The sequence below is a fragment of the Scyliorhinus torazame genome, chromosome 15, assembly GCF_047496885.1.
Source record: "Scyliorhinus torazame isolate Kashiwa2021f chromosome 15, sScyTor2.1, whole genome shotgun sequence".
NCBI classification, from domain to species: domain Eukaryota; kingdom Metazoa; phylum Chordata; class Chondrichthyes; order Carcharhiniformes; family Scyliorhinidae; genus Scyliorhinus; species Scyliorhinus torazame.
In genome coordinates this window covers 202631067-202643133 of record NC_092721.1, presented here as the reverse complement: position 1 = coordinate 202643133, position 12067 = coordinate 202631067, and the positions used below count along the sequence as shown (strand labels likewise).

Genomic DNA, 12067 nt, shown 5'->3' with positions numbered 1-12067 from the left:
CTGGTGTGCATTCGGACGTTAGCCCAGGATGTCCCGGTGTGATCCCCTCAGTGACTACCTGTACCTTACCTAGGTTGTCTGAGTTGGAAGCGAAGCTGGCTGAGCTGGAGGTGGAGCGAGGGCAACTGCAGGTTCGAATCGATGAGTTGGAGCAGGCCAACAGTCAGGTGAAAGAGGAGTACGACAAACTTCAGCAGCTTTACCGCTCTCAGTGGGAGCAGCTACGGAAACAGGAGCTGAAGGGGTCGGACATGATCCGGAGCATGATCGACATTAAGGTTCAAGCGGCAGCAGACCTGAATTACTTGAACGAGAAGCCAAAGAGGTAACGTGATATAGCACTCACTCTGGCTGCAGGTCAGCAGATACCACTGATCACGTATAAATCCATTGACAGCTTTGAACACAGCACAGGGTTAGATACAGGGAAAGATCCCTCTACACTGACCCCATCAAACACTCCCAGGACAGGTACAGCACGGGGTTAGATACTGCGTAAAGCTCCCTCTACACTGTCCCCGTCAAACACAACCAGGACAGGTACAGCACGGGGTTAGATACAGAGTAAAGCTCCCTCTACACTGTCCCCGTCAAACACTCCCAGGACAGGTACAGCACGGGGTTAGATACAGGGTAAAGCTCCCTCTACACTGTCCCCATCAAACACTCCCAGGACAGGTACAGCACGGGTTAGATACAGAGTAAAGCTCCCTCTACACTGTCCCCATCAAACACTCCCAGGACAGGTACAGCACGGGGTTAGATACAGAGTAAAGCTCCCTCTACACTGTCCCCATCAAACATTCCCAGGACAGGTACAGCACGGGGTTAGATACAGAGTAAAGCTCCCTCTACACTGTCCCCATCAAACGCTCGCAGGACAGGTACAACACGGGGTTAGATACAGCGTAAAGCTCCCTCTACACTGTCCCCATCAAACACTCCCAGGATGGGTACAGCACGGGGTTAGATACAGAGTAAAGCTCCCTCTACACTGTCCCCATCAAACATTCCCAGGACAGGTACAGCACGGGGTTAGATACAGAGTAAAGCTCCCTTTATACTGTCCCCATCAAACATTCCCAGGACAGGTACAGCACGGGGTTAGATACAGAGTAAAGCTCCCTCTACACTGTCCCCATCAACATTCCCAGGACAGGTACAGCACGGGGTTAGATACAGAGTAAAGCTCCCTCTACACTGTCCCCATCAACATTTCCAGGACAGGTACAGCACGGGGTTAGATACAGAGTAAAGCTCCCTCTACACTGTCCCCATCAAACACTCACAGGACAGGTACAGCACGGGGTTAGATACAAAGTAAAGCTTCCTCTACACTGTCCCCATCAAACACTCACAGGACAGGTACAGCACAGGGTTAGATACAGAGTAAAGCTCCCTCTTCACTGCCCCATCAAACACTCCCAGGACAGGTACAACACAGGGTTAGATACAGCGTAAAGCTCCCTCTACACTGCCCCCATCAAACACTCCCAGGACAGGTACCGCACGGGGCTAGGTACAGAGTAAAGCTCCCTCTACACTGTCCCCATCAAACACTCCCAGGACAGGTACAGCACGGGGTTAGATACAGAGTAAAGCTCTCTCTACACTGTCCCCATCAAACACTCCCAGGACAGGTACAGCACGGGGTTAGATACAGAGTAAAGCTCCCTCTACCCTGTCACCATCAAACACTCCCAGGACAGGTACAGCACGGGGTTAGATACAGAGTAAAGCTCCCTCTACACTGTCCCCATCAAACACTCCCAGAACAGGTACAGCACGGGGTTAGATACAGAGTAAAGCTCCCTCTACACTGTCCCCATCAAACACTCCCAGGACAGGTACAGCACGGCGTATGATACAGAGTAAAGCTCCCTCTACACTGTCCCCATCAAACACTCCCAGGACAGGTACAGCACGGGGTTAGATACAGAGTAAAGCTCCCTCTACACTGTCCCCATCAAACATTCCCAGGACAGGTACAGCACGGGGTTAGATACAGAGTAAAGCTCCCTCTACACTGTCCCCATCAACATTCCCAGGACAGGTACAGCACGGGGTTAGATACAGAGTAAAGCTCCCTCTACACTGTCCCCATCAAACACTCCCAGGACAGGCACAGCACGGGGTTAGATACAGAGTAAAGCTCCCTCTACTCTGTCAACATCGACATTCCCAGGACAGGTACAGCACGGGGTTAGATACAGACTAAAGCTCCCTCTTCACTGTCCCCATCAAACACTCCCAGGACAGGTACTGCACGGGGTTAGATACAGAGTAAAGCTCCCTCTCCACTGTCCCCATCAAACACTCCCAGGACAGGTACAGCACGGGGTTAGATACAGACTAAAGCTCCCTCCACACTGTCCCCATCAAACACTCCCAGGACAGGTACAGCACGGGGTTAGATGCAGAGTAAAGCTCCCTCTACACTGTCCGCATCAAACACTCCCAGGACAGGTACAGCACGGGGTTAGATACAGAGTAAAGCTCCCTCTACACTGTCCGCATCAAACACTCCCAGGACAGGTACAGCATGGGGTTAGATACAGAGTAAAGCTTCCTCTACACTGTCCCCATCATACACACCCAGGACAGGTACAGCATGGGGTTAGATACAGAATAAAGCTCCCTCTACACTGTCCCCATCAAACACTCCCAGGACAGGTACAGTACGGGGTATGATACAGAGTAAAGCCCCCTCTACACTGTCCCCATCAAACACTCCCAGGACAGGTACAGCACGGGGTTAGATACAGAGTAAAGCTCCCTCTACACTGTCCCCATCAAACATTCCCAGGACAGGTACAGCACGGGGTTAGATACAGAGTAAAGCTCCCTCTACACTGTCCCCATCAACATTCCCAGGACAGGTACAGCACGGGGTTAGATACAGAGTAAAGCTCCCTCTACACTGTCCCCATCAAACACTCCCAGGACAGGTACAGCACGGGGTTAGATACAGAGTAAAGCTCCCTCTACTCTGTCAACATCAACATTCCCAGGACAGGTACAGCACGGGGTTAGATACAGAGTAAAGCTCCCTCTACACTGTCCCCATCAAACACTCCCAGGACAGGTACAGCACGGGGTTAGATACAGAGTAAAGCTCCCTCTGCACTGTCCCCATCAAACACTCCCAGGACAGGTACAGCACGGGGTTAGATACAGAGTAAAGCTCCCTCTCCACTGTCCCCATCAAACACTCCCAGGACAGGTACAGCACGGGGTTAGATACAGACTAAAGCTCCCTCTTCACTGTCCCCATCAAACACTCCCAGGACAGGTACTGCACGGGGTTAGATACAGAGTAAAGCTCCCTCTCCACTGTCCCCATCAAACACTCCCAGGACAGGTACAGCACGGGGTTAGATACAGACTAAAGCTCCCTCCACACTGTCCCCATCAAACACTCCCAGGACAGGTACAGCACGGGGTTAGATGCAGAGTAAAGCTCCCTCTGCACTGTCCGCATCAAACACTCCCAGGACAGGTACAGCACGGGGTTAGATACAGAGTAAAGCTCCCTCTACACTGTCCGCATCAAACACTCCCAGGACAGGTACAGCATGGGGTTAGATACAGAGTAAAGCTTCCTCTACACTGTCCCCATCATACACACCCAGGACAGGTACAGCATGGGGTTAGATACAGAATAAAGCTCCCTCTACACTGTCCCCATCAAACACTCCCAGGACAGGTACAGCACGGGGTTAGATACAGAGTAAAGCTCCCTCTACTCTGTCAACATCAACATTCCCAGGACAGGTACAGCACGGGGTTAGATACAGAGTAAAGCTCCCTCTACACTGTCCCCATCAAACACTCCCAGGACAGGTACAGCACGGGGTTAGATACAGAGTAAAGCTCCCTCTACACTGTCCCCATCAAACACTCCCAGGACAGGCACAGCACGGGGTTAGATACAGAGTAAAGCTCCCTCTACTCTGTCAACATCAACATTCCCAAGACAGGTACAGCACGGGGTTAGATACAGAGTAAAGCTCCCTCTACACTGTCCCCATCAAACACTCCCAGGACAGGTACAGCACGGGGTTAGATAAAGAGTAAAGCTCCCTCTGCACTGTCCCCATCAAACACTCCCAGGACAGGTACAGCACGGGGTTAGATACAGAGTAAAGCTCCCTCTCCACTGTCCCCATCAAACACTCCCAGGACAGGTACAGCACGGGGATAGATACAGACTAAAGCTCCCTCTTCACTGTCCCCATCAAACACTCCCAGGACAGGTACTGCACGGGGTTAGATACAGAGTAAAGCTCCCTCTCCACTGTCCCCATCAAACACTCCCAGGACAGGTACAGCACGGGGTTACATACAGAGTAAAGCTCCCTCTACACTGTCCCCATCAAACACTCCCAGGACAGGTACAGCACGGGGTTAGATACAGAGTAAAGCTCCCTCTCCACTGTACCCATCAAACACTCCCAGGACAGGTACAGCACGGGGTTAGATACAGAGTAAAGCTCCCTCTACACTGTCCGCATCAAACACTCCCAGGACAGGTACAGCATGGGGTTAGATACAGAGTAAAGCTTCCTCTACACTGTCCCCATCATACACACCCAGGACAGGTACAGCATGGGGTTAGATACAGAATAAAGCTCCCTCTACACTGTCCCCATCAAACACTCCCAGGACAGGTACAGCACGGGGTTAGATACAGAGTAAAGCTCCCTCTACTCTGTCAACATCAACATTCCCAGGACAGGTACAGCACGGGGTTAGATACAGAGTAAAGCTCCCTCTACGCTGTCCCCATCAAACACTCCCAGGACAGGTACAGCACGGGGTTAGATACAGAGTAAAGCTCCCTCTACACTGTCCCCATCAAACACTCCCAGGACAGGCACAGCACGGGGTTAGATACAGAGTAAAGCTCCCTCTACTCTGTCAACATCAACATTCCCAAAACAGGTACAGCACGGGGTTAGATACAGAGTAAAGCTCCCTCTACACTGTCCCCATCAAACACTCCCAGGACAGGTACAGCACGGGGTTAGATAAAGAGTAAAGCTCCCTCTGCACTGTCCCCATCAAACACTCCCAGGACAGGTACAGCACGGGGTTAGATACAGAGTAAAGCTCCCTCTCCACTGTCCCCATCAAACACTCCCAGGACAGGTACAGCACGGGGTTAGATACAGACTAAAGCTCCCTCTTCACTGTCCCCATCAAACACTCCCAGGACAGGTACTGCACGGGGTTAGATACAGAGTAAAGCTCCCTCTCCACTGTCCCCATCAAACACTCCCAGGACAGGTACAGCACGGGGTTACATACAGAGTAAAGCTCCCTCTACACTGTCCCCATCAAACACTCCCAGGACAGGTACAGCACGGGGTTAGATACAGAGTAAAGCTCCCTCTCCACTGTACCCATCAAACACTCCCAGGACAGGTACAGCACGGGGTTAGATACAGAGTAAAACTCCCTCGACACTGTCCCCATAAAACACTCCCAGGACAGGTACAGCACGGGGTTAGATACAGAGTAAAGCTCCCTCTACACTGTCCCCATCAAACACTCCCAGGACAGGTACAGCACGGGGTATGATACAGAGTAAAGCCCCCTCTACACTGTCCCCATCAAACACTCCCAGGACAGGTACAGCACGGGGTTAGATACAGAGTAAAGCTCCCTCTACACTGTCCTAATCAAACATTCCCAGGACAGGTACAGCACGGGGTTAGATACAGAGTAAAGCTCCCTCTACACTGTCCCCATCAACATTCCCAGGACAGGTACAGCACGGGGTTAGATACAGAGTAAAGCTCCCTCTACACTGTCCCCATCAAACACTCCCAGGACAGGTACAGCACGGGGTTAGATACAGAGTAAAGCTCCCTCTACTCTGTCAACATCAACATTCCCAGGACAGGTACAGCACGGGGTTAGATACAGAGTAAAGCTCCCTCTACACTGTCCCCATCAAACACTCCCAGGACAGGTACAGCACGGGGTTAGATACAGAGTAAAGCTCCCTCTGCACTGTCCCCATCAAACACTCCCAGGACAGGTACAGCACGGGGTTAGATACAGAGTAAAGCTCCCTCTCCACTGTCCCCATCAAACACTCCCAGGACAGGTACAGCACGGGGTTAGATACAGACTAAAGCTCCCTCTTCACTGTCCCCATCAAACACTCCCAGGACAGGTACTGCACGGGGTTAGATACAGAGTAAAGCTCCCTCTCCACTGTCCCCATCAAACACTCCCAGGACAGGTACAGCACGGGGTTAGATACAGACTAAAGCTCCCTCCACACTGTCCCCATCAAACACTCCCAGGACAGGTACAGCACGGGGTTAGATGCAGAGTAAAGCTCCCTCTACACTGTCCGCATCAAACACTCCCAGGACAGGTACTGCACGGGGTTAGATACAGTGTAAAGCTCCCTCTACACTGTCCGCATCAAACACTCCCAGGACAGGTACAGCATGGGGTTAGATACAGAGTAAAGCTTCCTCTACACTGTCCCCATCATACACACCCAGGACAGGTACAGCATGGGGTTAGATACAGAGTAAAGCTCCCTCTACACTGTCCCCATCAAACACTCCCAGGACAGGTACAGCACGGGGTTAGATACAGAGTAAAGCTCCCTCTACTCTGTCAACATCAACATTCCCAGGACAGGTACAGCACGGGGTTAGATACAGAGTAAAGCTCCCTCTACACTGTCCCCATCAAACACTCCCAGGACAGGTACAGCACGGGGTTAGATACAGAGTAAAGCTCCCTCTGCACTGTCCCCATCAAACACTCCCAGGACAGGTACAGCACGGGGTTAGATACAGAGTAAACCTCCCTCTCCACTGTCCCCATCAAACACTCCCAGGACAGGTACAGCACGGGGTTAGATACAGACTAAAGCTCCCTCTTCACTGTCCCCATCAAACACTCCCAGGACAGGTACTGCACGGGGTTAGATACAGAGTAAAGCTCCCTCTCCACTGTCCCCATCAAACACTCCCAGGACAGGTACAGCACGGGGTTAGATACAGACTAAAGCTCCCTCCACACTGTCCCCATCAAACACTCCCAGGACAGGTACAGCACGGGGTTAGATGCAGAGTAAAGCTCCCTCTACACTGTCCGCATCAAACACTCCCAGGACAGGTACAGCACGGGGTTAGATACAGAGTAAAGCTCCCTCTACACTGTCCGCATCAAACACTCCCAGGACAGGTACAGCATGGGGTTAGATACAGAGTAAAGCTTCCTCTACACTGTCCCCATCATACACACCCAGGACAGGTACAGCATGGGGTTAGATACAGAGTAAAGCTTCCTCTACACTGTCCCCATCAAACACTCACAGGACAGGTACAGCACGGGGTTAGATACAGAGTAAAGCTTCCTCTACACTGTCCCCATCAAACACTCCCAGGACAGGTACAGCACAGGGTTAGATACAGAGTAAAGCTCCCTCTACACTGCCCCATCAACCACTCCCAGGACAGGTACAACACAGGGTTAGATACAGCGTAAAGCTCCCTCTACACTGTCCCCATCAAACACTCCCAGGACAGGTACAGCACGGGGTTAGATACAGAGTAAAACTCCCTCGACACTGTCCCCATCAAACACTCCCAGGACAGGTACAGCACGGGGTTAGATACAGAGTAAAGCTCCCTCTACACTGTCCCCATCAAACACTCCCAGGACAGGTACAGCACGGGGTACGATACAAAGTAAAGCTCCCTCTACACTGTCCCCATCAAACACTCCCAGGACAGGTACAGCACGGGGTTAGATACAGATTAAAGCTCCCTCTACACTGTCCCCATCAAACACTCCCAGAACAGGTACAGCACGGGGTTAGATACAGAGTAAAGCTCCCTCTACACTGTCCCCATCAAACACTCCCAGGACAGGTACAGCACGGGGTTAGATACAGAGTAAAGCTCCCTCTCCACTGTACCCATCAAACACTCCCAGGACAGGTACAGCACGGGGTTAGATACAGAGTAAAACTCCCTCGACACTGTCCCCATCAAACACTCCCAGGACAGGTACAGCACGGGGTTAGATACAGAGTAAAGCTCCCTCTACACTGTCCCCATCAAACACTCCCAGGACAGGTACAGCACGGGGTATGATACAGAGTAAAGCCCCCTCTACACTGTCCCCATCAAACACTCCCAGCACAGGTACAGCACGGGGTTAGATACAGAGTAAAGCTCCCTCTACACTGTCCCCATCAAACATTCCCAGGACAGGTACAGCACGGGGTTAGATACAGAGTAAAGCTCCCTCTACACTGTCCCCATCAACATTCCCAGGACAGGTACAGCACGGGGTTAGATACAGAGTAAAGCTCCCTCTACACTGTCCCCATCAAACACTCCCAGGACAGGTACAGCACGGGGTTAGATACAGAGTAAAGCTCCCTCTACTCTGTCAACATCAACATTCCCAGGACAGGTACAGCACGGGGTTAGATACAGAGTAAAGCTCCCTCTACACTGTCCCCATCAAACACTCCCAGGACAGGTACAGCACGGGGTTAGATACAGAGTAAAGCTCCCTCTGCACTGTCCCCATCAAACACTCCCAGGACAGGTACAGCACGGGGTTAGATACAGAGTAAAGCTCCCTCTCCACTGTCCCCATCAAACACTCCCAGGACAGGTACAGCACAGGGTTAGATACAGACTAAAGCTCCCTCTTCACTGTCCCCATCAAACACTCCCAGGACAGGTACTGCACGGGGTTAGATACAGAGTAAAGCTCCCTCTCCACTGTCCCCATCAAACACTCCCAGGACAGGTACAGCACGGGGTTAGATACAGACTAAAGCTCCCTCCACACTGTCCCCATCAAACACTCCCAGGACAGGTACAGCACGGGGTTAGATGCAGAGTAAAGCTCCCTCTACACTGTCCGCATCAAACAATCCCAGGACAGGTACAGCACGGGGTTAGATACAGAGTAAAGCTCCCTCTACACTGTCCGCATCAAACACTCCCAGGCCAGGTACAGCATGGGGTTAGATACAGAGTAAAGCTTCCTCAACACTGTCCCCATCATACACACCCAGGACAGGTACAGCATGGGGTTAGATACAGAGTAAAGCTCCCTCTACACTGTCCCCATCAAACACTCCCAGGACAGGTACAGCACGGGGTTAGATACAGAGTAAAGCTCCCTCTACTCTGTCAACATCAACATTCCCAGGACAGGTACAGCACGGGGTTAGATACAGAGTAAAGCTCCCTCTACACTGTCCCCATCAAACACTCCCAGGACAGGTACAGCACGTGGTTAGATACAGAGTAAAGCTCCCTCTGCACTGTCCCCATCAAACACTCCCAGGACAGGTACAGCACGGGGTTAGATACAGAGTAAAGCTCCCTCTCCACTGTCCCCATCAAACACTCCCAGGACAGGTACAGCACGGGGTTAGATACAGACTAAAGCTCCCTCTTAACTGTCCCCATCAAACACTCCCAGGACAGGTACTGCACGGGGTTAGATACAGAGTAAAGCTCCCTCTCCACTGTCCCCATCAAACACTCCCAGGACAGGTACAGCACGGGGTTAGATACAGACTAAAGCTCCCTCCACACTGTCCCCGTCAAACACTCCCAGGACAGGTACAGCACGGGGTTAGATACAGAGTAAAGCTCCCTCTACACTGTCTGCATCAAACACTCCCTGGACAGGTACAGCATGGGGTTAGATACAGAGTAAAGCTTCCTCTACACTGTCCCCATCATACACACCCAGGACAGGTACAGCATGGGGTTAGATACAGAGTAAAGCTTCCTCTACACTGTCCCCATCAAACACTCACAGGACAGGTACAGCACGGGGTTAGATACAGAGTAAAGCTTCCTCTACACGGTCCCCATCAAACACTCACAGGACAGGTACAGCACAGGGTTAGATACAGAGTAAAGCTCCCTCTACACTGCCCCATCAAACACTCCCAGGACAGGTACAACACAGGGTTAGATACAGCGTAAAGCTCCCTCTACACTGTCCCCATCAAACACTCCCAGGACAGGTACAGCACGGGGTTAGATACAGAGTAAAACTCCCTCGACACTGTCCCCATCAAACACTCCCAGGACAGGTACAGCACGGGGTTAGATACAGAGTAAAGCTCCCTCTACACTGTCCCCATCAAACACTCCCAGGACAGGTACAGCACGGGGTACGATACAAAGTAAAGCTCCCTCTACACTGTCCCCATCAAACACTCCCAGGACAGGTACAGCACGGGGTTAGATACAGATTAAAGCTCCCTCTACACTGTCCCCATCAAACATTCCCAGGACAGGTACAGCACGGGGTTAGATACAGAGTAATGCTCCCTCTTCACTGTCCCCATCAACATTCCCAGGACAGGTACAGCACGGGGTTAGATACAGACTAAAGCTCCCTCTACACTGTCCCCATCAAACACTCCCAGGACAGGTACAGCACGGGGTTAGATACAGAGTAAAGCTCCCTCTACACTGTCCCCATCAAAAACTCACAGGACAGGTACAGCACGGGGTTAGATACAGAGTAAAGCTCCCTCTCCACTGTCCCCATCAAACACTCCCAGGACAGGTACAGCACGGGGTTAGATACAGAGTAAAGCTTCCTCTACACTGTCCCCATCAAACACACCCAGGACAGGTACAGCATGGGGTTAGACACAGAGTAAAGCTTCCTCTACACTGTCCCCATCAAACACTCACAGGACAGGTACAGCACAGGGTTAGATACAGAGTAAAGCTTCCTCTACGCTGTCCCCATCAAACACTCACAGGACAGGTACAGCACAGGGTTAGATACAGAGTAAAGCTCCCTCTACACTGCCCCATCAAACACTCCCAGGACAGGTACAACACAGGGTTAGATACAGCGTAAAGCTCCCTCTACACTGCCCCCATCAAACACTCCCAGGACAGGTACAGCACGGGGCTAGGTACAGAGTAAAGCTCCCTCTACACTGTGCCCATCAAACACTCCCAGGACAGTTACAGCACGTGTGTAGATACAGAGTAAAGCTCCCTCTACACTGTCCCCATCAAACACTCCCAGGACAGGTACAGCACGGGGTATGATACAGAGTAAAGCCCCCTCTACACTGTCCCCATCAAACACTCCCAGGACAGGTACAGCACGGGGTTAGATACAGAGTAAAGCTCCCTCTACACTGTCCCCATCAAACATTCCCAGGACAGGTACAGCACGGGGTTAGATACAGAGTAAAGCTCCCTCTACACTGTCCCCATCAACATTCCCAGGACAGGTACAGCACGGGGTTAGATACAGAGTAAAGCTCCCTCTACACTGTCCCCATCAAACACTCCCAGGACAGGTACAGCACGGGGTTAGATACAGAGTAAAGCTCCCTCTACTCTGTCAACATCAACATTCCCAGGACAGGTACAGCACGGGGTTAGATACAGAGTAAAGCTCCCTCTACACTGTCCCCATCAAACACTCCCAGGACAGGTACAGCACGGGGTTAGATACAGAGTAAAGCTCCCTCTGCACTGTCCCCATCAAACACTCCCAGGACAGGTACAGCACGGGGTTAGATACAGAGTAAATCTCCCTCTCCACTGTCCCCATCAAACACTCCCAGGACAGGTACAGCACAGGGTTAGATACAGACTAAAGCTCCCTCTTCACTGTCCCCATCAAACACTCCCAGGACAGGTACTGCACGGGGTTAGATACAGAGTAAAGCTCCCTCTCCACTGTCCCCATCAAACACTCCCAGGACAGGTACAGCACGGGGTTAGATACAGACTAAAGCTCCCTCCACACTGTCCCCATCAAACACTCCCAGGACAGGTACAGCTCGGGGTTAGATGCAGAGTAAAGCTCCCTCTACACTGTCCGCATCAAACAATCCCAGGACAGGTACAGCACGGGGTTAGATACAGAGTAAAGCTCCCTCTACACTGTCCGCATCAAACACTCCCAGGCCAGGTACAGCATGGGGTTAGATACAGAGTAAAGCTTCCTCAACACTGTCCCCATCATACACACCCAGGACAGGTACAGCATGGGGTTAGATACAGAGTAA

The 12067-nt window shown here is 51.7% G+C and overlaps 1 protein-coding gene across 3 annotated transcripts in view; it reads left to right on the top strand.

The window, feature by feature from the left end:
• The window catches only part of LOC140392130 (autophagy-related protein 16-like), a 210785-nt gene that overhangs the window by 67915 nt on the left and 130803 nt on the right, over positions 1 to 12067 (top strand). For all 3 annotated transcript variants that reach the window (XM_072477454.1, XM_072477453.1, XM_072477455.1), the window contains exon 5: positions 74 to 325. In XM_072477454.1, coding sequence (XP_072333555.1) covers positions 74 to 325 — 252 coding nt within the window. The remainder of the gene's footprint in view (positions 1 to 73; positions 326 to 12067) is intronic.